Source organism: Gasterosteus aculeatus, chromosome 20 (assembly GCF_964276395.1).
Source record: "Gasterosteus aculeatus chromosome 20, fGasAcu3.hap1.1, whole genome shotgun sequence".
NCBI classification, from domain to species: domain Eukaryota; kingdom Metazoa; phylum Chordata; class Actinopteri; order Perciformes; family Gasterosteidae; genus Gasterosteus; species Gasterosteus aculeatus.
The window spans coordinates 18,452,953-18,479,619 of record NC_135707.1 but is presented as its reverse complement, the minus strand read 5'-3'; the positions used below and the strand labels follow the sequence as shown (position 1 = coordinate 18,479,619).

At 40.9% G+C, this 26,667-nt stretch overlaps 2 protein-coding genes across 3 annotated transcripts; one reads left to right on the top strand and one right to left on the bottom strand.

The window, feature by feature from the left end:
- The first annotated feature begins 1,916 nt into the window (after window positions 1-1,916).
- Window positions 1,917-13,265, top strand: LOC120810970 (melanocortin receptor 5). The gene is made up of 5 exons (XM_040166021.2): window positions 1,917-2,051; window positions 9,588-9,816; window positions 10,527-10,633; window positions 11,940-12,128; window positions 12,431-13,265. Exons 2-5 carry the CDS (start codon window positions 9,649-9,651, stop codon window positions 12,999-13,001), a joined length of 1,035 nt encoding a protein of 344 aa, XP_040021955.1. The 5' UTR covers window positions 1,917-2,051; window positions 9,588-9,648; the 3' UTR covers window positions 13,002-13,265.
- Window positions 13,266-16,119: 2,854 nt separating this feature from the next.
- mc2r (melanocortin 2 receptor) lies at window positions 16,120-21,697 on the bottom strand. 2 transcript variants are annotated; one of them, XM_040166023.2, is made up of 4 exons: window positions 21,598-21,697; window positions 19,842-19,879; window positions 19,075-19,459; window positions 16,120-17,674 (listed from the first exon to the last, which is right to left on the bottom strand). In XM_040166023.2, the coding sequence occupies exons 3-4, from the start codon at window positions 19,425-19,427 to the stop codon at window positions 17,119-17,121; spliced, it is 909 nt and encodes a 302-aa protein (XP_040021957.1). In that variant the 5' UTR covers window positions 19,428-19,459; window positions 19,842-19,879; window positions 21,598-21,697; the 3' UTR covers window positions 16,120-17,118. The 2 variants fall into 2 exon arrangements, with proteins under 2 accessions (XP_040021957.1, XP_077951715.1); XM_078095589.1 differs by lacking the exons at window positions 19,842-19,879; window positions 21,598-21,697 and having other exon boundaries at window positions 19,075-19,516.
- Between the last annotated feature and the right edge of the window lie 4,970 nt (window positions 21,698-26,667).

Genomic DNA, 26,667 nt, shown 5'->3' with positions numbered 1-26,667 from the left:
TTCCACCATCCAGCAGGTGAACAGGTCTGTTCTGTATTTGGATCTGAAACATCAAGGGTGTCCGGAGACACGAGGACTCAAGCGCAGATCTTGTTTCAAAACAATTAAAACTTTATTTAAAGCAAGGATACAAAATGTCTCGGAGCAAGCGAGAACAGGATGAGGCAACGGGACTAAAGACTAACAACCTGACGCCGAGACACGCGACACACAGGGTTTGAATTGGATGATCATACACCGGATTCTAGGAATCCAGACAATCACGATAGCAATGTTGGTAATGCACAGTGCTGGGACAGAAAACCACAACATGCATTAGGGGGGCACCTCACCTTGTTTTATAAATGACAGTGAGTGGTAGACGCACGCAAAACACACACAAGGTATGAAACCTGTTTTATACCTTGACTCAGCTAATAGCTTCCACTTGATATTCCCAACATAATTCCATTCAGCTTTAACCGGTTCTGTTTGAAATGTAACCATTTAACTAAAGATGTACACATAAAGATGGCAGTTTTGTATTTTCACATATTATGTTCTTGGAGAGCAGTTTGATGTTTAGTGTCTTATTTGTGGATTATTGGTAGAATCAACATGGATCAGTGCTCATTATGATCCTGAATTTTCAGTTACATTACATTTTATTTTTATAGCAAATCACAAATTTCCTTCAGAGGGCTTAAAATCAGTACTTCAAACATCGGCTTTCCAGAAAGGCAAGCATAAGAATTTCAATACACAGGGGAGGTGTATTTGACAATAACATCTTTGAATCTTGAATCATTTCTCTTTTTTTAAAACTCAAAAAAATAACAATATACATTTAGATACATCAGTAAGGACAACTGAGAGAGGATCCCCCACCCAGGATGATATATGTCATATGTACTGAAGGAACAAAAACAACTACAACAGAATCATCATCCTCATGACAGGGATAATACATATGATAGTAGTAATAGCAGTAGCATTGATAATAATGCAAAAATGATTAGTATTCATTTCAGTGTGGGGAGCAAGTCCCTAATAGTGCACACAGTACCACTCATAGTCAACCCTAATTCAATGTTAATGACTCAATGACTATAAAAAAAACTATAAAATTGTGGAGACTTGTAAAATGTTTAACATTGTAAAAAATGTCAGAAGGAAATGAAGCTCACATCCACAAGAAGTTGCTTCATAGAATGCTGGGAGGTTAAATTACAATACGAACACTCACACAACTCATAAGATAGTTTCTATTTATAACGTGCAGCTCTGTCTGCACTGTTGCCATTGTAGCCTCTTTTAGTGCCGTATGAGTGGAGAGCTGTGCTGGGGCAAATCCTCATTCATACAGTGTGTTCAATCCATGTTAGTGAGGAGAAGTACACCTGGTTACAAAATAAACATTCAATGAACAAGAGTATTTTAATAACCTTGAAGTGAAGATCTTTTATCTAAAAGTCTAATTATTGTACTGTGTGAGATGTAATTAGCAGTTTTTGCTAATTGACTATTGTCCAAATCAGTAATTTCAAAGGTCACACAGCAGCCTTTTTGGTTTCTTACTGCAGGATATGTGTGTGTAAACACCCAGAACAACAGCAATAACAGCTTGTCTTTCCACTTAAGAAAATGTATTGGTATGAAATAATTTCATGTTCAACCCAACAAACAATAAAATAACAAAATAATCAAATTATCAGCTCATCCTCGTGCTGCTCTTTCTGTTTCTCGCTGTAATGCAGGTTGTGAATCTGCTCAACTGGAAGTCCAGCTAAATTATTTGTAAGATGGAGCTCGTTTCCAACATGGGGGAAGCTCTGCGCTTTTTGCCTGCTGCTTCCTTTCACCCGCTGTGAGGGAGATGGCGAAAAATTGCTCTCAGTAGCTGCACAGTGATGCCACAGTCAGTTCCCTCCTTCCTTCCATCCCTCCCTCCCTCTCGCTCTCTCATCTTATCTCCACTCAGCTCAGACCCTCTGGTCCAATGCTCCACCGAGGTGCCTCCAGTTCGTCTGAGCCAGTTGTGGGAAAGCTTTCAGTCACAGCTGCTGCGAGAGGTGAGTCATTCGTTATCTCTGTCTGCCCTCCCATGACGGATTTCATCTCGACATGTCACCGTCTCTTTGCATTTCAACATTCATTTTATTCATTTTGTCCTCAAAGTGTTATTTTAGAGAACATCTGTCTGACTAGACTGACTAGAAGTGTGTCGAGTTTATAGTGACATCATCACAATTTACCGTAAGTAAATTAGTTATGTGGCTGAATATGATGTGGGTGATTTTTTTCAAGGTTTTTGTGATATTTAGATCGATATTAGCTTCATCAATCAACTATATTTGTATGTATTTTATTTTGAACGCATGAATCCCCACTTCATCTTAAGGACCAAAAGACGATAGTTTACACGGGGTACAACACAGCTGTGAATGACGTTTCCTCTGTAATGGACTGTGCAGCATGCGTTGTCACACCCTCTCACGTGTTGCAGAGAAACGGAGAAAATAAGAAACACAGTGAAAAGTGGGAGACCCTAATTTATTGCAAATAAGAAAATCTTACATGTGCCACTTCAATTGTACAGGAAACACTCATCAGTCAGATTGTGACCGTGATAATGATCTTAGGAAAATATCATACCATTTTCTCACAGATTAGTCACCAGAGTGGCAAAGCAGCAGCAGTGAGCATCACTCGGTGTGAGACAAGTAGCTGCCTTTGTAGCCGCTGACCTGAATTTGGTTTCTGACGAACATCCCCTGCTGGAAGAAAAAAAAGATGCCTCATTTCAGCTGGTTCATTTGGTGTTTGTTGTGACAAGTAAATATGTACGCTTGTCTCCCTTCCTGTGTGGCGAGCCAATTTATTAAAGCTCATGTAAACAGTGACTCACTGGACTCAGCAGGATTTGAACAGAATATTATTGGATAAATAAGGTAGTTTAGTCCATCAGTCAGCCAACAACACACATCACTATCTGGTCATCAGTTAATATCAGAAAATACCATAGATGATGATGTCATGAGGAAGATTACATGTGTATTTCCATTTGTGCTCTCTTAAGTCCCACTGAATCTATTCTCGGCATATTTTTGTCATATTTTGTTGTTGTTTCACGTTTCATTAAAATTGTTCAATGTACAAATAATCAGCCTTCGACTACAAATTAAGAAACGCTCAATGATGCCTTGAGTGGTGATTAGTGGAGACTTGTTCGCAGTAATGGTATTATTCCTTACAATCAATGTGGTTCTTCAAATTAAAGATTAATATTTGTCCTTTTCAGGACAAGGACAACTAGCCTACATATATGAAAAAAATGATGCTGTTCCTTAACTTTAATGATGGTTGTTTTGCCATCGTCCGTGTCATTGCCTTTGGATACAGTCACGTCATGAGATTGAGGCTCAATAGATGTTGGATCTGCTTCGAGGTGCCCACGCACATCAGAGTGATATGAGGCTGAGCCGGACGCTCCGCTTCACTGTAAGCTTTCAGAATACTGACGGACAAAAGGGATTCAGCTGGACTGCCGACTACAAAGTGCAGAATGGAATTATTTAGGCTTTTATAGATCTGGCGTACGATGCCCCGTGACTGACAAAATGTACAGTTTTCAAATCAAAGGATGCCAATATCAACTACTTGTAGTTAAACAACTAAAATGAATTATGAGTGACTTATCGTACTTTAAAGACATTATCAGTTGTTTTGATGAAATTATGTCACATTTAAAAAAAAAGTTAATCGTGTCCTAAAGATTGAACGTTGTCAGCCATGCTAACGATACCTGTTGATAACAACGCGATATGCCAGTAAACACAGCAACATTTCCACAGGTGTTGGTTGGAAAGTAATGGGTCTATGTCTGATTTAATGAGATTCAAACAAGACAAGTCTTTAGAAACATCATTCATGAATTTTTATTGTTCATGTGCAAAGCAGCCATCTTGCATTTTGAGGTCAGTGTTTGGTCCCCTTTCCAAGAGGCGGTGTTCAAAGTCACACTTCCCAATTTGCAGTTATACACTAAATACAATAATTAATAAAAAAGTAGTATGTTGCACACTTTTATTATATGCAATAATCATTGGTCTACAAACACTTTTAGAGATTCGTTTTACACAGTTGCAGCTAAAACATTTCTACATGTCAGTCAGTCACCTTCTCTACAGTATATCAGAGGGTCGCAGGGAGGCTGGAATGGTAGACAGTCCACCACAGGGCTTTGATAAAGAAAACCATTCACTGCCCCATTCTCACACCTACCAGCCACGTAGAGACACCAATTAACCCAACATGCACATGTTTTTGGATGCTGGTCAGAGAGAGAACCCACGCAGACTCCACACAGAAAGGCCCCGGCCGCCTGGCCGGTTTGAGCCCAAGGCCTTCTGGATATAAGGCGACAGTGCTAAACACCACACATCTCCAAACGTTCATGTAATCAAATCAAAATATGAAACATTGGCTTTCTTTCACTTCCAGGGCATTAATGTTTTGTGTTGTTTGTAATAGAAAACGTGTTACCCTCAGAGTCCAGAGCCACCATCGTGAAGTTATAAAAGGCAAGTTTACATTCAGAACTGAAAAGATACCAGCAGGAACATTTTATTCTTCTTATATCAGGGAGCGGCAGAGTGTTGTGTTTAGTAGCAAATGACCCTGTTAGAGTGAAGTGAAGTGGTCGAGCATAAAGTGCACAGCTGGGATCCACTGTGTATAGTGTATTTAGTCCATGTTGATACTGGATTTTCTTTGAAGAATCTCAAAAAAAGGGTTTAAGTCATTTTATGCACAGGCTTCACTTTTCAGATCTAACTAGTTACACAGAATGACTCCACAAAGACACTCCAACAAAATGTGGCTTCTGACCAATGATCAGCTTCTATTATTAGAAAACCTAGAAATATAAATGACATATTTTGCAAAACTAGACTAGGACATTCAAAGTGTTGAATCTATTTCATGGAATGATTGCATAAACTCTAAATGTATAAACTATTTTGTTCTATACCATTATGTCTTTAAAGTAAAAGTATAAATTCATCCTATTCCATTTCTATTCTTGCAATCTATCGTTACGTTTAGTCAGTTGGGGCTGAATCTTAGTATTACATGCAGAATGGGAGGTCATGAGACAAATCCTAAATACAGCTAATCACACTCACAGCGGCTCGATGATTTGCTCATTGTCATTCATGGGCTTTTTAATATTCCTATTGTGAACGGTTCATAATAAATAAAATAGGACACACTACGCGGACATCATACCGTTGGCCTATTTGTTTAATACCTATTAACTGATTATTTGACAATGCCTGTTTGTTGTGTAAATGTACAGCAGATACCTCGTTTCCTTTCATATTCTGTATTGTGGCAGATGTGAAAACAGCCCACGATCATAAGTTGTTGCTTTGGTGTGATTAATATTTCCATGTGATTAGTGTAATAACATGTGTTGTGCTCTGCATAATTGATCACTGAATGAATAATGCAGGGAACATCACACACAAACCTTCACCTGGGATACAGTCCTCTGTTCACTTTTCTTTTTGGACTTGAATTCCCATTGAAACAAACTCAGGCTCATGAATGCAACAGATCTTTTTTTAAAGTGAGCCTATTCATTCACATAATAAAAAGTCTGCATGCGTGGGCTGAGAGCAGAGTTATATATATATATATCTCTTATGTAGTGTGCGTCAGTATAGCAGTTCCAAGATCCTTCTTTTCTTGGTTCTTGTGATCAAAGTCTTCCATTCTGATTTGTGACAGTTTAACAAGAGTGCAGGGTGTTTAAGTATGCAACATTGATTGTAACTGAGGGAACATTTTACGCGGTACAATATCGTACATCCAGCAGTGCCCCCCAAGTCAACACAGTGGTGGGTATTCATGGTTTTACAACAAAACAACCACAATCTGTATGTCTTCCTTGTAGCTTTCTTTGGTTAATATTTCAAAGAAATGCTTTCATGCTGTCATAACTTGCAGCTGCTATTTGATCCGTCGCAGGATAAATGGATTATAGGAGCATCGGCCCCCGGGCAAACATTTGTAAATTACGCACAGGCCCTGCCGCAGTGTTGCTCTCGAAAATGTTACTATAAAATGTAACTGTTCTTATGTGCCAATATGTGTCCGATCTCTCTTTTTACATTAAAATACCCATATTTTCTCCTCTCTAAATGTTTCCACATGCTCAATGACTCATCTGTGTCAGGGTCGTTAACAGCAACTAATGCATTGCATGCTTTTCCACCCTCGTAGAACTGGAGCTGCTGTTAGAGCCCCGATTCACATCTTAAAATCAGTCGTAAACTCATCGCTGTCCAACTTCTATCCATGGACGTGTTGCCATGGTGTTTGCATGCCCAAAATAACACCCATTCTCTTGTTGTCATCTGCTGGACAACATTTCTGAGGGTTGAGGAGGTAGATGGACCCTGTACTCCTGAAGTGGGTGGGCGAGTCTCTCACAAAAGGCACCGATTTCCCCGATGCGGATTCGGCTACGGTTGTTTTTAAATAGCTATACAATAAGTAAAAACATATACTTCAAATAAATATAAGATCAGACTCATTGGCGCCTATTAAAGGAGTCATGGAATAAAGAACAAAAAAGTATGTAAGCAGCAATTTAACGACACTTTGTCGAGTTACATCTTAAATTCCTACCTCCATCTAAAGTCTACATGTTGTCTTTGATATTGTGATGTCTCAGGGTACGTGTGGTAGTTGATAGATGTAAAGCATCTTGCATGCTTATACATATAACAATTCCATAGATAGAGTTTGACAAACAATTCATTCCAAAAGGACAGACTTTATGTGAAGGAAGCATATCATATGATACTGAAAATTGAAATATAATACACGGATGTGAGAAACTGCTCATACACTGTGAGGGACCAGGGTACGCATGAAGTGGGAGAAGTAGGGACTTTATTTCACTCAAGATATTTACAAAGTATGATGGGTAACAAAATCAAACTGAGTGACAACTCAGAACAACCAAGTAAACGCAACACACGTGTAACTTTGACCTAATTAACAGGAACTACTTCAAACAACATCAGTGCATCACTGCAAAAAATACACTGGTGATTTATCAGTCAGTCTGGCATGTCAGTCCAGAGCTATTTGCTGGGTGTCATCACCAGCAGTTGACGTTGTGGTCAGTTGAAGCCTCCACATGTAAATAATCGCTACAGCCGCTGGGACTTGAATGAATCAGCAATCGTTAATAGTTCCAACATAAATGTTTGAGTATTGGCTTCTCATCTTTAAAACAGCATCAAACTTCTGCTTCAATTAGTGAAGGGAAAACCTCCAACTGTGCTGAGACGATTCATATTTCTCGCAGATGTGTTGAAAGTGCAAACAAAACAGTAGTAGTGACATTCCTTAACCACTCAAACATGATGGGCCTTTCGTTTGCCCATGAAGTGAATGGCTGTTACTAATGTACAGCTCATTGTGCCGCTCTGTAATGGGATTTGGATAATTGTATTTTGCTCACATGAAACAGTGCAGTCCGAACAGGGATTATGAAGGGCATAACGGAGAATAACGTTTATCGCTCACCTTGTACTTGGATGGTTTCGTGTTTTCTTTCCACTCTTGATGTATTTTTTTAATCAGCGTTCAGCAGCAGCTCCTGTCTTGGATTTTTTTTTTTACATAAATATGTTTGTTTAACCCCTTGTGCAAACGTATAAACAACTTTAGTAGTTAAGTGAATGGTTCACCCAAACATTACGGTTCATTTCTTAAATTACTCGCCCCGTGTTGCCCTTCCGACCACAGTGAACAGAGAAAAAGTCTTTACAAAAAAGTAAAAAGTTGGTCGCATTTAACAAACTGCAAATATGTTTTGAAAAAAGCCGTTTAAAAAAGAGTCACACAACTCATGCCGTGTAATTAAAATCTCATCTATCAGTCACATGCGCACTTCTTAATAAACCAAAACTGTTCATTTTTAAGAATTCAAAGCAACAGGGGTGAGTAATTGAGTCTCACAAAGGGTCAGTAAGTGCTTGAAGTTCACTGCTTATCTTACCACATCTCGTCAGCAGTGTTTCACAACCAAGAACTTTAATAAACTGTTATGTATGAGAGGCCGTTTAGGACTTAACTGTTGAGACACTCTCGCGCGCACAAGTAATCTCACTAGTGTGTAGTGAGATGTGTATACGCACTAGTGAGATGTGTATACGCACTAGTGAGATGTGTATACGCACTAGTGAGATGTGTATACACACTAGTTAGATGTGTATACGCACTAGTGAGATGTGTATACGCACTAGTGAGATGTGTATACACACTAGTGAGATGTGTATACGCACTAGTTAGATGTGTATACGCACTAGTGAGATGTGTATACGCACTAGTGAGATGTGTATACACACTAGTGAGATGTGTATACGCACTAGTTAGATGTGTATACGCACTAGTTAGATGTGTATACGCACTAGTGAGATGTGTATACGCACTAGTGAGATGTGTATACGCACTAGTTAGATGTGTATACGCACTAGTTAGATGTGTATACGCACTAGTGAGATGTGTATACACACTAGTGAGATGTGTATACGCACTAGTGAGATGTGTATACACACTAGTGAGATGTGTATACGCACTAGTTAGATGTGTATACGCACTAGGGAGATGTGTATACGCACTAGTTAGATGTGTATACACACTAGTGAGATGTGTATACACACTAGTGAGATGTGTATACGCACTAGTGAGATGTGTATACATACTAGTGAGATGTGTATACACACTAGTGAGATGTGTATACGCACTAGTGAGATGTGTATACGCACTAGGGAGATGTGTATACGCACTAGTGAGATGTGTATACACACTAGGGAGGCGGAAGCAAAGAGGGTAGGTTTTAAACAGCCAATCTTACGCCCTTCGTTGCTATTTCATTCTCAAACACGGGACAATTATGTATTTTAAGGGACGGGTGGCAACCCTACTTGAGACAGAACGTTCAGTCGATCGCGTGCCTTGGATAAAAACACAACTTCTTTAAATCTCTATTTAGAGAAATGTGTGAGCATGGAAATTATCTCCGATTATTGAAACCACTTGGCGCCGGGAACCGCAGGGTTGGCGGTTTGAACCCTGGTTGCTCCATGTCCCATGTCAAAGTGTCCCTGAGAAAGACACCCGGCCCCTAACTGCTCCCCGGGCAGCACACTGCTCCCACTGTGTGACATGTGTTAAAAAAGCAATGTAACATTAAGTCGCTTTAGATAAAAGCGTCATCTAAATGACATGTAATTTAATATTATTGGGCACTTGAGTTTACTTCATTACAGACTGTTCGAAAGAGTTGTGCTTTGTCTCATAGCGACGGTTCACATTGCCGCTTTGTGAGATTTTTGCCCTGACTCATCGGTCCCGGCTCCCTTGTGTGTGTGAGTTCACACCATGAAGTCATGTTCACAATGTTGTCTGATGTAATACACCAGGTGAGAAGTAGGGTCATTTTCTCATAGACTTCTATACAATCTGACCTATTTTTGCCACCAGATATAAGACACTGCTGAATCTTATCACATTTTTCTTTGCAGCCTGCGTGAGAGATGCCGTCCACAATAGAACAGCAGTGATCTGGACGCAGCCACCGCAGGGATGAATCTGTCTGATGAGTCCTCCTACCGAGAGGAGTTGCTGCTGGGCAACTTCACCTTGGCTTACTCCTACCACCACCAGAACTACACGCCGGTGCCCCCACTTCATCCGGACAAGACGGGCACTTCCAAACCTGCAGCGTGCGAGCAGGTCCACATCGCCATCGAGGTATTAACACACACGGTGCTGAACGTGGAAATGTTTTTGTTTTGTTAAAGGTGAAACACTCATAACGATTACCATGAAAATTGAAATATGAAAACATGAAATGCAACTATTTTTGTATAAGGATTTTCTAAACTTTGTTGAAATTACAGACGGGGTATTCTGTTATGTTGTATGTGGTAATTTACATACTTTTACAGAATCAAAATCTGAACATATGAATAAAGACATTGTTTTCTTTTTTTACTTTAGTCAAAGGTTAGAAAAGAAGATATGTTGTATTTTTGATTCACTCAATGAATAAGAAAATATTGTCAACAGGCATAAAAAATAATAAACTTTATGATAAATTTGTCCATGTTTTTCAAATAAAATGGTATAAATCGGGCTATGAATAATTTATGAGGATATGGAGATTTCTGGCAATAATTGAGAGAAAACAGCCTCACCTTGTGTTTAAGCCATGTGTGTCTTTTGTCTCATTGTCGGTTTGTCTGTTATTTTGCGTGTTTTCTTTGTTCCCCAGGGAGAAGTTCTTCTTGTATTTCTTGTCTTTTTTTTTACCTGTGACCCTCTGTTCCGTTGAGTTAACCATCGCGCCGTCCCTCAGAGTTAGTTTGGGGGAAACCTGCTCCATTTCCGGCCACCCTGCCAATCTTTGTATCTTCACTCCTCCAATTCTTCTCTCTCACACAGTGTTCTGCTCTCCTCAGGTCTTTCTGATCCTGGGTATCATCTCGCTGCTGGAGAACATCCTGGTCATCACTGCTATAGTGAAGAACAAGAACCTCCACTCACCCATGTACTTCTTCGTCTGCAGGTAAACTTATTGACTCAAAACAATTGAATAGTCAACTCTTCATGCTGAGTCTTAAAGAAACTGATTTCTCATGAATTCTCTCTGCCTCTTTGTTTCACTTAAAAATATAAATTTGTGTTGCCAGAGGAAAGACATTAATTTCTGAAACTGTCATTAATCCCAAATTGAAAGTGAAGGAATATAAGTACATGCCTCAGGCCTTTTTGAGACTTTTTGCATTCATGTACCCTGCTGAGCTCATACAGACTTATTAATTAGTTTTATATAAGATTTTTGTAACTTTGCTGAAAAGTTCAATTTGAATATGAAATATTATCTACTGGTAGCTTCTTGTACATTATGAGTGAAATCTACAAATGAGCTGAGTGTCTACAAAGTGGACGCGGGGCTCTGTCTTGAAAATGTTTGGAAGAGTAAATACCCTTTTCATTGGGAACGCATAAGACGCTGGTGCGAATTGTGACTTTATGTGGATGAGAGCCTTATGATGTAAAGCGTTAAATCCCCTACTCAAAACCAACGCAAAGAGACTCAGCTGACACGCCAGCTGCGGGTTCTGGGACAAAGCAGACATTGAGTTCCCTGTGGAGTTGGTCAACATTAGATAATGCTTCCAATCATGTCGTTTTTTAATGATTTCTCTGAGGCAACTAGATTGTATCCCTGCAAAGAGTGACAGAGAACATCATAAAAACGTGCTTTTACTGACGACTCTCCACTCACCGGCAACTCATTCGAATGTCACTCAACAAACTGTGGCATGTAAACTGTAAGATGACATCAAGCAACCTTCCTCAAGAATGGCAAACTTCATCAGCTGGGGTGAAGCTCACGGCGAGGACGGTTAGAAACAGGCCGCTGGGGGCAACGAGAAGCAAAGAAGAGCCAGGCTGAGGTTGAGATGCATTATTCACACAGAAGTTCGTGCCTTCACTACCGTAACTCTCTCCTGGCAGGTCTTCCTGCTATCGTCATTTGACCTCTGCAGCTTATCCAGAGACAAGGGATGTTTCCTCAGTGTATTCTGCTGAATTGTAATTTTGTAGTGTTAGAGGGGATATTGTAAGGTCAGTGGTTCTGCTGTGCAATGTATTTGGGATTCAAGTGCAATTGATAACACAATTCTGCAATTTCAGAAGTGCTTAAAAATGCATTTCCATCTCATCATTCATGCATTTTCAAGTTGTTGGTTTTCGCTGGGACACAAATGTGTTGTCTTGCAGGGGGGGCAGGGACAGTGCATATGAATGTCTACGCATTCATGTGCACTTTCCTGAGCCTGACCAATCTCTTTTGGTTGTTCCAGTCTGGCAGTAGCAGACATGCTGGTGAGTGTGTCCAACGCCTGGGAGACCATCGTCATTTACCTCCTCAACAACAGACAGCTGGTGGTGGAGGATCACTTCATCAGGCAAATGGACAATGTGTTTGACTCCATGATCTGCATCTCTGTCGTGGCATCCATGTGTAGCCTGCTGGCCATCGCGGTGGACAGGTAATGATGGAGGAAGGTGGCGTTGTATGAATAAATAAGCAGCATTGAGTCGTAACAGAGACTAGGGTGTATCCCAAAAACTTGGAGAGTTTGAGACCAAGTCAATACCAAGACCAGAGGTCTCAATTTGTGCGTACTGTATATTTACGTACGTAGTGTTCCATGAGACAACAATCTTGCATTTGATGCATGGGGATATTTATTTGGTGTGCAACAGCAAACACATGCAAATAAAACTCAAAGGAGCTTAAATCAACTTAATCATCTTCATTCAACACTTCTTTTTGACTCTACCTCTACAGGTACGTCACTATCTTCTATGCACTGAGGTACCACAACATCATGACAGTTAGGAGAGCTGGCTGCATCATCGGGGGAATCTGGACCTTCTGCACGGGCTGCGGGATCATCTTCATCATCTACTCAGACACCACCCCGGTCATCATTTGCCTTGTCTCCATGTTCTTCGCCATGCTGGTTATCATGGCCTCATTATACAGCCACATGTTCATGCTGGCGCGCTCCCATGTCAAGCGTATCGCCGCCCTGCCCGGCTACAACTCCATCCACCAGCGGACCAGCATGAAGGGGGCCATCACCCTCACCATCCTGCTGGGGATCTTCATTGTCTGCTGGGCTCCCTTCTTTCTCCACTTGATTCTAATGATCTCGTGCCCGCGGAACCTCTACTGCGTGTGCTTCATGTCCCACTTCAACATGTACCTCATCCTCATCATGTGCAACTCCGTGATTGACCCACTGATATATGCGTTCAGGAGTCAGGAGATGAGGAAGACTTTTAAAGAGATCATCTGTTGTTACAGCCTGAGAAATGCTTGCACCAACATCTGCGCTCTGACGGGTAAGTACTGAGAGGGAGGCCGACTCGGACGGCCGATGTTTGACGAACCGAACCGACTGTAGCAGAATACTCCGTTTGAGAACTGTTCATAACCCTTTCCAGCTACTACACTGTAAGGTCAAACATATTTATATATATATATCTTTTGTCCAATAAGAAGAAAGGAGACTCCCACTGATTGTAGGGAGGTTAACTTACAGTCTTCTCTTGTTGACGCAATGTGCACAAAGCATCAGTTTTTTTGTTCCATTAATTGGAATAAAAAAAACGTGACAACTGGATTGTGTTTTGCAGAAAACCGTTTTTGTTCTAGATAAAAATTTGTTATCTTGTTGTTTTAGCGGCAATTTGCTTGATTGTTCTAACTTGACCTTATCTTCTTTTAAATCACCACTTATTGATGAGATAATTTCCTTGTTGTCATCTTTGGTAAATCCTAAATGCTGTTATTTGCTACCAACTACTGTGCATGTGCACGATGGCCTCAAATACTGCCGCTTGGTCGCTGTCGGAAGACCAATACTTCTTCGGGTGTCCCGTCCCCCCTCCAACGTAAACCTTTCTGCGTCATTACAAAGCCGTCAGAGCAAAGGACTTTGTATGAGGAGCAAAAGTGTCCTCTTGGGGAGGAGGTCGCCTTGGTCACTTGGCTTTAAACAAATACAAGACGGAGGTTCCCCATTAGTATACTTGTTAGCCATGCGCAGCACAGGCCCGGGGGAAAAAAGACAGCAACAAATGGGGAAAGTTCTCAGAGGAATCAAATAGAAAGTTGCCTCACATGATTTCCCACGAGTCAGTGTCAGCTGTGACTTCAAATGCAGACAGATCACGCGAAATAAAAGAAAACGCTGTCGCCGAAGAGAATTCTGAGAAGTGTCGTCTGCATTAAACAGAGATAAACCTGCGTTGAATAAAAGAGAGTAAGAGGAGCTCATTACAACAAGGTCACAGTGTACTAGAGATTTAAAAATAAAACTTTCATACAAACATCATTTTACTGTCCCAAGCATTAAGAATTACATTGTTGTAATTATGTTCACTATGAGATGTCACGGTGGATGTTACTTCATGAACAACAATCATTTAAAAAGTGTTAAGTGTCAATATCCCAACCATTAACCTGAGAAGGGCAAGGAAGGATAGTTTTTGTAATCTTTAAACCAATGTTGTCCTTGATTTGAAATACCGCCTTGAATGTGATTGCCCTACATTTTGCAGTGCGAGCGAGCTGCTCCATGTGCGTTCAGTCCGGTTGGCACATCTGTGTCCTGCACAGTCTCCTCATACTGGGCGTGTTCTAAGTCTCTAAGCAATAAATAAATAAATAAATATCTTCATAAAAGAGCTTGGGAATATTTTCCTGGGATACAAGATTTTCCATGCATCCATGCGTCCAGCATTAAAGCTGAATTCCTTCCTTTTTTTATATCTTCTGACCCATTATGTTACAGCTACATTGGCAGCAGCACTTTTGGAGAGAACAGATGGTACTGCAAGTTTGGATCAAAATAATCTCCAGATAATAACCTTGATTTGCCAATTATCTGCGCCCATTATGGCCCTTGAAAGTCTCCAGTTTCCCAAATCTACCGATTTCTTCTTTTGATTTTCCTCGCCCATGTTCAGCGATGTTTTTCTCGGCCTCTGTTCATCGAGCTGTAGCTCAATCCTCGCGTGTCCAAAGCTTTTCAAAGTAATCGTTGCCTTTAGATGTTTTTATGCAGCCTCAGTTCAACAACGCAGAATCTCGTAGCCTTTCCAACTCCACGCAACCTGAACAAAACGCACAGCATCTTGCATGTAGAAGGAGTGTAGAATTAGGCCGTGTATTGTTGGCTCACTGGAAAATGGTGCACATAGCCGGCTCTTGATCAATTGTGAAAGACAGAAATATCCAGGACACTTTTAGCAAGTTAGTCATAAAATGAGAAGTTGAAAATTCAAGTCTTAGGTCTTCTAGACCAGTGGTTCTCAACTGGTCTCACTGCAGGACGTACTATTCCCTTAATAACCAGCCGCGACACAAATTAAGGGAAATGATCCAAATAATACAAAAATAAACCAAAATGTATTCACATAGGGAAACCTTGTTATGGCTTTTAGTTCCTCGAGATTGTTTGATCGTCTTCCCAGCGCTCCACCAGGCGGCGGGGCCGGACCGACAATGTGTCGCCTGGAAAAGGTGGGACGCACCTGTTGAGAATAACTCGAAAAAACGGACGTTGAGAAAATTCTGCCCGTCTACAAATCCAAATATGAGGGTTGATCAAATTGTCATTTCAAACTCACGCTCTGGGGCACAGGTGTCAAACCCCCCTGCTCGGGTATCAGGCAAATAGAACCCTAGATGGTGGATTTTCTCCCCAGAGACTTTCCAACACAAAACCCTTTGAATGTGTAAACCATTGACAGGAAACAACAGAAACATTTTATTTATAGAATCAATTAGATCAATACATCTTTTGTTATGTGATGATTCCATAGACTTCTCCGAATACCGTGGCACTGCATTTTTGTTATCTATGAGTAAATTCCGGCTGCTGCTGAACTTTTGGATGGCATTGCCGGACAACATCCAGTTCCCCCCCCACGCCCCTCCCCCTCCTCCCTGCCGCTGCATTAGTGCAATAGTTAGTGCCAATGCTCAGTGAAAAAGCTGATCCCGCTATGGTTGGAATGTGCCTGTATCTGTCTGTATTTTCATATTAATTATAACTGCTCTGTTCTGCCAATGTTTGATTGTTACTGCATCCCTGGTCTGAATGTAAAGTCAGACGTTTACACTTAGATTGTAATAATGAATGTACATTCAGCTTTGCAGTGCTCTCTGTAAGTGTAATGTCAGTGGTGCCTACCTGCCAAATGACAAGTTTAAAAGATCTTTATCACCGTACACATCCGTCTGCCTGAATTTGCTGTTCTGCATCATTTCTTAATGTTATTTGCTATTTGCATCACGAGACTGATCAATGGCAATTGTTTAATGCATATAGACAGCAAGAGAAAACAGTGTTAAAGGATGTGTTGTGTTGTAATTGCCTTAACGTCACTTCCACACATGCTGTTTGTAACTGTGAGATTAAAACAAGAGCATATATGTGCTTTTATTAAAACACAATGATATTATTTTCCCTTCAAGTGTTTTATTTGAGAAAAAACATGTTTTTCATTTTACTCGCTGTTTATCCACCATCAACATGAGATATCAACAGTTCTCATTTCAGTGAAAAAGAAGCAAAAACATTGAAAGTGAGTGTGACACGGGACAGGCGTGAAGCCGACATGCTGACTGCATGTTAATACACAGCGAGAGCGTCTTAATAGTTGTGTTGACATATTCCAGGTTAATGGTAAAGTCGTTGCATGCACAAATATAAATGTGAACTTTAATTGAAACGGTGATGCAGTGTGGGTCACGTTGTTTCAAAGGATTTATTTTGAATTTATGTGAGCCTGCAATAAAAGCAAAGAGATGAAAGAGAAAGCGTCGAACTGTTTTCCTATTCATGTTTGCACCAGGAGCTGAGGTCAAATGTGGTCCTCTGAATAATAGAATTCAAAAGGTTACAAATGCTCCCTGTTACTAAATAATGTCCTTTGGGTTCAAGGTGCTCTGGGAAATGTTGCCTCGTGAATGTGGTGCAGAAGGATCATTTTGGCACGAGGGGAAGTAAATAAGAGGATCGCATCCAGGTCCTGAGACGGACGGATGGAGCGAGGGATCGATAGTTACACAGCTAGCAAGGCCGATAAACGAAGGCAGGTCAGAGGTGCACAGTTCTGGCGACGCTTTTTGATCGTGATGTTCAGCAGACCACCTTGCATTAACTTCCAAACCCCGACTCATTTGCTTTCCCCCAGCCCTCACGTGACGTCATATTTCTTTCAGATGAATCCGTTCTATCCATAACCCAGGTGAATGAAAACAAATACAAATTACATTCCAGCTCCAGGGACACTAAATCCTCGGGTTTCAGGAAGCTTGATTTACCTCCAAATGCCAAGTGGTTTTGCTGTAGAAAACCTGTACGTTGGATGTTTGTATTTTTTGTCCCCAGGTGTTAATATATGCAATACGCCGCAGTATCTAAGTAAAGGGCAACCCTTTAAATCAACAGATCCTCTCTATGAGCATCTCTTCCAGTCTGAACACAGCAGCATCTTCCTGAAGGTGTGTCTGAGCTCGACGCTGCGGAAGGCGTAGATGGCCGGGTCGATGAAGGCGTGGCTCATCAGCAGCACCACGTGCAGCTGGAACAGCGAGCGATAACACTCACAATACGGGTTCGTTGGGCACAACATGATGATGATGAGATGAAGAAAAAATGGCGCCCAACACACTACGAACGCCCCAAACAGAATGGTGAGTGTCAAGGCCCCTCTCATGCCGCTGCCCCACCGCCGCCGCCGCCGCCGGCCACCATTGCTGGCGGGCAGAGCCGCGATCTTCCTCGCGTGGATGCGCGCCAGCATGAACATGTATACGTAAAGGAAGCAGATGATCGCCAGGGAGACGACGAAGAAGACGACGAAGCAGATCATGATGAAGTTGGAGTCGAAGAACCTCACCATAAGCACGGCGGACACGCCGCATAGCGTCCAGATGACTCCCAAGACGGCCCTTGTGCGCCGCATCGTCATGATGTTGTGGTAGCGAAGCGCGTGGAAGATGCTGATGTAACTGGAGGTGGAAAAGAAAACGTTTCTGTCATGTGAGCATTTTTATGAAAGCCAGCTAAGCTCTGATTTAACACGTGATGCAAGATTTGATTTGCTGTATCAAAATAGGGTCTCCAGCTACACGGATAACTGAGCGGTGTTCGATTGAATTCATGATAAACTATGGGGCGGCAGGTAGAAACTACAAAAATATAATTAAATGGAAATCAATAGTTAAAAAATATATAATAATTTTAATTTCAGTTGCACTTGCTCAGGTAATCAATGAATAAAACCCACAGAGATCACCTGACTCTGCAATTCCCCTCAGCTGTATGGAGCTACACATCCAGGGCTGCAGGTCGTACAAAAGGTACCAAACCCTTGACGGCATTAAACTGCTTGTATGAACCGAAACAGAGAAATGGAGAAAGGTGGCAAACTCTTTTGTGGACATTTTCATTTGAAATACATTCCACACGGCGAGTTGACAGAACCAAAGTTATTTGTAACCACTACTGTCATGTTTTTAAATACAGTGAGAGAACAAACTGCTCTCGATTGTAACTCTTTATTTGGGAAACCCGGCGATGCCGTCGTTTCCCCCCCGGTCATTAGTCCCATTGAACAGCAATGTACCCACAAACATTTTTAACAAATACCACAACAAAAGTGTCTTTGTTGTGTTTGGTAAGCAATAATAACTGTAGGAAACAGAAAAATTAATTAAATTACTACAACATATTTTTTTAGAATTGTATTTTTATTCATAACTAATACCGTATCACTGTGAGCATCACAGCAATGTCATATTTGGTAAATGCACTTTGGATAAAAGCGTCAGCTAAATGACATGTAATGTAATGTGAGCTACAAATGTAAGTTGGCAGAATTTTTATCTAAAATAAATGTAACTTCACGATGTGATACTATGCTGAACTGGGCTGAATCGTGGTGTGAAAAAGTGTAACCGTAGCAGTAATAGGAAGAGCAGTGGGTTTTTAATGAGCTGTGGATCTATGAGCCCAGAAAAAAGCTCAGACGTTTCAAAAATTTTCAGAGTCGTAGTTGAGACTTTGAATTTAAAGAGCAGAGAATAATTGGTTACAGGGTCCACATACCAGAGACAGTTCAAAACAGCCAACTCAGCAGTGAACAGATCAAATAAATATTTTAACTTTTTTTTAAAGCCTTCAGTAAACCCACCCTGGTTCAGCCTCCTTCACATTTATTCCATTTATTTTAAATGGAAGCAAATAGCTTGGAGATTCGTCTGATACTGGGACTCTGGTGGATTACTCTGCTAGAGGGGAAAACATTCATCCCATCAGATTTAAATCCAATCCTTCCTTTAACGGCACGGCAATAGCTTAAAAAACACTCCAAATATTCATTTAAATCATGTCTGTACTGCCAACGTACCGGTCCGCGGCAATAGCCAGGAAACTGACAATGGAGCCCACAAACGACATACACAGCAGGGAGTCCAACACGTCGTCCACGTTCGTCTCAGATGGACCTTTCTTCTCCAGGAGTCCTATGTTGGCAAACACGATCATCAGGTTCTCCCAGGTCTTGGTGAGGCTGGCGATGGTGTTGAAGGCCGCCAGGCTGCAGATGAAGCAGTACATGGGCGAGTGGAGGTTCCTGTTCCGTATGACGGCCACCACCACCAGCAGGTTCTCGGCCAGGCTCACCACACCAATGGTGAAGAAGAGAGGGACGGGGACCCTCACCTCGGGACAGTCTGATCGATTCGCCGCGGCCGTGTCCATAGTTCTTGATTTAGAAGATCAAAATCTGCTGTCTGAATGAACCAACAGAGGTGATCGTCCCGCTAGTGTTGAATCCTTTGCATGGAACGACTTCCTTTCCAGTGATTCATACAATGAATTCAGTGAAAATCTAACTGTGTTTTTACCTCATACATCTGACCCCTCTTTGTCTTTTCACTTATAAAGATTTTGTATAATTTATATGCATGTAAGGTGCTATATAAATAAATTATTATTATTACATTATTATTAATGGAAACAAACGTCTTTGTTATTATTACAAATGTTTTCAGAAAAATCAAGGATTCGTCATCAAATCCAACAAAGGAAGATTTTAAACTACCCTCCATTCATGGCCACACGTTGACACAAGTTTCTCACTGTAGAAATGCAAAATCAGAAAGTAGAACTCACGTCCCAGTCATGGATTTGCCCAGCTGTCAGATGTTTGCCTGCAGCGAGACGGGCAAGAGAATCCAAAAACCCAATTGAAGTTGTAAAACTGAATTTAACCCTCCAACTGTTTGTCAGCATATCTTGTCAGTTGCTTTACATTTTCTAGGACTGACGTCATAATGAAAATAGAGACAAGTGAATGACGAAGATGGTTTTGAAGGATTTGTGATAGTGACTGTTTTACAGAAAGTCTCTGCGTATGTGCACTTTGTCATCGGAGGCATCAGCCTCACAGTTGGTGACGCTGGAGATTCCTTTGTGTAAAGTTATTACAATTTAACCTGAGGGGAAGGATGTCTATACTTAAATTCATCTTCCTATTGCAGCCTGTGTTGTTCAGTCTCACATGGATTTATTGACGACATAATGACACAGAAGGGAATTGTCTCTTCCGACGGTGAATTGTTTCATTTTGTCCGGTGTGTATTTGTGTGTGTGTGTGTGTGTGTGTGTGTGTGTGTGTGTGTGTGTGTGTCTGTGACCGTAAAGGACAGATGACAAAGAACATTAAGTTTACTTAATCAAGTAAGTTAATACTTAATAAGTTAAGAATAAATTATTGGCTTAAAGGGGCTGCTTCCGTGAGGGTTAGCAAAGCAAAAAGCCTGAAACAGATGAAAATGTTGTCTGAGGAAGAGACAGAGTTTAAAGAGAAGCTTTAAAATGTTTGGGGTCCAAAATAATACTGACATTTTACATAAATATAACAATATGATCAAGTCAAACATGGCTTCCTCACCACAGCTACTTATGCAACACCTTCCTTCCAGCCAAGGCTTCGCTCCCTCTCCGCCCATCCCCTTTCACTACAGATCTTATCTGCACTGCCTCCTCCCTCACTTATGAAACGCTGCAGCAGTCTTCCCCTGCCTTAACTTTGTAGTTGCTCTGTTTCTGTTCCTTTGTCTATGTGCTTTACATGGACATCAATTTGCAATTGAATATGCTTCATGAGTATGTAATCTATTGTCCCATGCTGCGAGGGGAAGATAAAGAGCTTTAGTATGCACATGTTGTCGTCATTAATGGATGTATTTTGGGTTCAGCTTCACTGAATGTAATTTGCAAAGGAAGGTAATAGTCTAACATGGTACAGTGGTTAAAAAGGGCAGCTGTAGAAAAACAAACGTCTATTTTGCTCCTATTTCCTGAATGAATCACGATTCCTATTAGTTAGAGCCTTTAGAACTCCTACAGTTGCGGAAGTGAGGCATGACTGAGGACCCATCACTTATTGGTGAGCTCCCATTGAAAGATAATCAAAGCCATATGAATCAGAGCTGCACAAAGTGGAAGCAGTGATGGTCATTTTTAAAGCATTAGTTCCATCCAGACAGAACGTCCGTCCCATCCACCTCTGTTTGCCGTCCTTTCATTACACGGCCAACCTGTTTGTTATTTTCTGTCAGTATTTCAAGATAAAATGTTATTTAGCGGTAGATTCCCTTAATGCAAGCATGATTGATTGATTGTTTTTTTCTCCTCTGACAAGTTAGCCATCGTCCGACATTCTACGGTGAATTACGTGACTGCATTAGACTTTAAGAACTCAGAACCCTGGTTAGTGCTGCTTATGTGAGCTTGCACTTACAGTAATGCACTAGTATATTCTGTATCCCTGCAAAACGTAGGCCTGTCTTTAGAGTGTCCCTGCTGAACCCTATCTAATAAGACATTGTGAATGTAAAAGCTCGAATGATGTAAAAAGCCTTACTTGTTCCTCACGCTGATGCCAGTCGATGAAACAACCTTCGGGTTTAGAGGTCTTTCAGAAGATGCTTTGCCATTTTTGTTTTGTTTTGTCATAATGTTTGCAGAGCACATCCACAAAAGGCGATATAAAGAGTAGAAGTGAACCTGTCCTCGAGAGGGTCTCATGCAGGGGATCTATTTGGGTGAGACGGTGAACATTGTTGTTGTAGCCTTGAAAGTTTCACCAAGGCTGTGACGCAAGTTATTTTGTCCATTTCTTTGTTTTGCTTTTGTCAGTATGCTCATTTAGAATATCAGCACAAGGTCCCTGGATAAGATAAGAACACATGAACACATTTATAAACTAATTAACTTATTTGTAATATGAGGATTATTTCTTTTTTAAACCATTTAATCACAACAGCATTTCCTGATTGAGAATTACCAGTAAGAGTATTAATTAAGAGCAGATAGACCCAGGTCTCATTTATTCAACTATGTTTTGATTGGATCCATTATTCAAACATTTCATGCCGGGAGCGTTTCCACGATTCTCAGCCCCATTGGGACTGCTATGTCTGCGCGGGTAGCTGTTTGTGGGGGGGGTTGTTTGGACCATGTATATCCATTCTTTCAGACAGTTCATAGATTCAGGCCCCCTATAATCCGCCAAACGACGCCCCTGTTTCACACTTAAAACGCTGGCTATCATGAAACCAGCCATAACTTTCACAATGACAGAGATGATGAGATCTCTGAAACATTTTTCCTCACACATTCACAGGGATGGGCAGGTTAGCGTGTTATTGTCATGTTTACGCATCCACTAATCAACGCCGCCAATTATTTTATAGCGTATTGACACAGGGTTTTTATTATTATCATTATTTTGACAGGCTGTTGCTTACTGGCTCTGAAGACATTTAGAGACAAACCATGGGCCACAGGAGGGGGGTCTTATTGATCAGTGTTGGCTCGGGATGGACGTCATGACACCTCTCAAGCAATGAAAGCATTTGGGGCAGATCGCTCACATGAGCCAAATCAGAAATGAACTGGTGGGGCGAGAAAAATGGAGAAAGGTAGCAAACTCTTACGTAGACATTTATATTTAAACCTCTTCCAGAAGGCGAGTTTTTGTAACCTGCAAGACTGAAAGTGAGTTTTTTTCCCCGTATTTTTTAAATGAGATTATCCAAAGGAAAGCCAGAACAAAGATGGACTGCACAGATTAAAAAGTCCCTTCACAGTAGATGCCACAGGGACACTTGCTACTGAAGATAGTTGTTAATACATAGATTGTTGATACAGAGACGGTTCTATGCTTCTGATAAAATAAACATGTTTCTGCTGGTACCTGTTCACATTTATAAATGGAAACTTGCCTGTTATAATGTTTGTGGTTGTGGCTATTGACTTTGAGGGTAAATTGTTTTTCTATAATAACCTAGAAACAGGATTACTGCTGTTAAAAAGCACCTTAGTTGTCAAGTGATTACAAACCAAAGGTTATTGCAATTTCTAAAATTGCTTCTTCAGAGACAAACTACCTTTCCCTCAGTCAGACAATATTTATTCAGTGAGTGCAGATGGTGACAACATGCAGCTCCGACAGCATGTCGGAGTAGCAGCAGGAGGGGGGCTTAGCGAAAGGTCAGTTAGGCAGAAGTTCCCCTTCGTGAGAACCTGCGCATGCCTGGACTCTGCATCAGGCCAGAACAGATGCGAGCCTTTCTAACAGCAGCGAAGCAGTCCAAATCAATGAATCCACAGGTTTACATATACTAAATGAGCCTAGGAATGATTGCAGAGTCAGCAGTTCTGTTTAGATGTTTGACTGTGCAACATCTTCTCATCTACATGGTTCTTTTTTCAAAACATAGATTTTGGTTGGTCAAAGCAGGAAAGAAACAGATCACAGAGTGTGAGAATTGAGAAGGGACGTGGTTTGCTTCACAATGGATCTCAACATGTCAGCGGCGAGATGGCGTTCCAGTGGGTCATAGATAACCGTGCTAACAGAGCTGTAGCACATGCGGCCTTCTTTCTCAACAAAAAAAAGGCACAGATAACGACACACACAGAGGGAGAGGACTTTGTTCTCCGCTCAAGTCGACGTTACTCCGACACCACTGAGCCCTCACTCAATAACTTGATATTTTACCTTGTATCTTTCCCGATGTCACAATGTCTTCCTTTAAAAAAGCCCAATCCTCCCAACCAATAATGAATGATGATTGCAATGGATATGAATAGTTTTTTTTTTTTTATAAAATCCATAATTAGAAGAAATTGTCATTTTTACAGGGTGTAAAATCGACTGGACTATTTATTAAGGTCACAGTGATAAGGGGATTATTATGACGAAACCAGCTTTCTAATTACCTACTGACAGAATATTCTTTATTATTTTGTCGAGGATGAATCCAGCATTATGCAACACATGGATGTAAAACAAATAGGAAATGCTCAATGAACTCAATGAATACAAATAAAATAGTATAAATCATTGGGGTTTTTTTGTTCACAAACTGCACAATAACATTCATTGTTGTGGTTTGTTGATTTTTGAATCCAGATAAATTGGATTGGAAAATAAAAACTGTAAGACCTGAACCCTGTCTCTAATCTTCCCTTCCTCTCAAAGATACTTGAGAAAGTACCGTTACTCCGGTACTTTCTACATAACAACGGTTTATTTGAGGATTTGCAGTCAGGATGTAGAATGCATCATAGGCCAGAAACAGCACTGTTGAAAATTACAAATGATCTTCTACTTGCATTCAACAAAGGACCAACAGGACTGTTCTTGTCTTGTTGGACATCAGTGCTACGTTTGACACCATTAATCATTGCATCATTTTTCAAAGACTAGAACAGTTGACTGTTATTAAAGGAACATCCGTAAACTGGTTTAGGGCGGATTCAACAATGTCTTTGTCACGAACGGGCAGGTGGAGGCAGGACTTTAAACGCAGACTTGAAAACAAAACAAGACTTTAATAGTCAAAATTTACAAAAAGAAGCCAAACGCAGACAGGAACCAGCAACAGCGGGTGGGACATTCAGGACTGAACAATCAATACGACAAAGGACACATGACACACAGGGCTTAAATACACTGGGAGGTGCAGGTGATTGGACACAGGTGGAAACAATCAGACAATCACAGGGGATGACAGGACCAGGCAGGAAGTGAAGTTAACCCAGGGACACAAGGGGCAGGAAAACTACAAAATAAAACATGAAACAAACCCACACCGTGACAGTCTTAAGGACATTAAAACCTGGATGACCAGATACAGCAGCATCTCTATCTCCATCTTTGAGAGCCTTCAGTTTCCAAGCTCCTCTTCTGTGGAACCAGCTTACTCTTTCAGTCCGGGCCGCAGACACCGTCCCCTCATTTAAGACCAGGCTATTCTGCTAGAGGCATTAGGCCAGACTTTCCTCTTTGGTAATGCTTATAGTGAGGGCCGGCGCCGGTTAGGCTGGACCTGTCATGTTGGTTGTGGTGCTGGACCACAACAGTCTTTATTATAAAGATCTAGGAGGTGAAAAGTGGTGAGCTGGCTGGAGGGATGGTTGGCAGGGTGGAGCTGGCTTAAGCCTAGTTTATGCTTCTGCGTGTTCAGATCGACGCAGAGGCAAGAGCCCCTTGCGTGTCCCTTGCGTGCCTTTTCAGTCCACAATGCAGGTGCAGAAGGGCAGAGAACCTGAGGCTGAGGCAGATAAAAAACATTAACAACGTGGTCAAGGATTGCTGGGTGTTTTCGCCGTAGCATTAGTTTGTGAACTGACAATCTGGCGGTGGTTAGTGCTTCGCAGGTTCCCATGGATCATGGCTTCGCTATTGGTTTGTATTAAACTTCTAGGGTCACTGCGCAAATACTGTAGTTGAATTAATAGTTAGCAACTGCAGAATATAGTTGAACTATTACGTTAAGTACATGTGGTTCTCTACTCCATGCTCCTACCATAGCTCTTTCAGTATAACTAAGGCGGACAGGTGCATTGCCTTAATGTTTTTCTATTAAAATGATAATCATTTGAAGCAAACATAATTATCAATCAAGCCATAAAAAAGAATACATTTTTTTCAAAACCCACTTCATGGGACAAATTCAATGAATAGAAATATTGTCAAGATGAAACACAGCAATCTATGGAAGCTATGGAATATGGAAGCCCATTTCATAATTTGGACTTTCCATCGCTTCAATTTCTTTTTTAGTGGACGGAAATGGGCTTCCATTGAAATGGAAATGGCTTTCCATAGCAATGAGCCATGTGGTTGGCTGCCAGACACTTTTTTGACAAAAAGCCAAGAGCTAAGAGTCTTATGGAGTAATGCATTGTTCTGTATGACTCTGCCCTCTAGTGATGACTATGTTTCAGTTCAACCAACCTAGTAACTAACCTAAATATTATATTGATTTGTCATCAGAGACTTAATTGTTTTCTTTGTGACCTTATACATTGTCACTTCACTTAATACTCAGAACATGCTTTTTACCACAGCAAAGAGACTGCAGGGGAAATGTTTGCTTTTCATCACAGAAATAATTCAAACTAAATCAGATGGCAAGACTGGACATTTGACTTCTTGCGTGAGTCATAAACCAACTGAAATGGGTCATCAGTGGCCTTTTTACTCCTTCCTTGTTGTTGTGTATAAAATGTATATTACAAAATATTCGAGGGAAATATGAGGATACAGCAGTTTGATTTGTTTAAATCAATCAATGGATATCAGCTAAAATAAACATTTGGAAAGAGGTCAGGGGCCGTTCAGTTCTTACTACAGACACAATGACTTGAAAACTCACTTCAAAACTATTAGAGGAGGGCAGCCTTCATGATATTTTCTCTTTTACACACAACATATGCTGTCAGATTGCATATAAAATTGGTTCTGGATTAACCCTTTCTGAGTATCTTTGCTTGTGCTGTATCGAGACCTCCACTTTTAAACATTTAATCTTCTTATTCTTACATTTATGGTCTGGCCAAATTGATGCCATAGTTATATTTTGAAAATGCATTTTCTTGGAATATAATTGACTGTCTGCCTGTTTTTATATTTTACTTT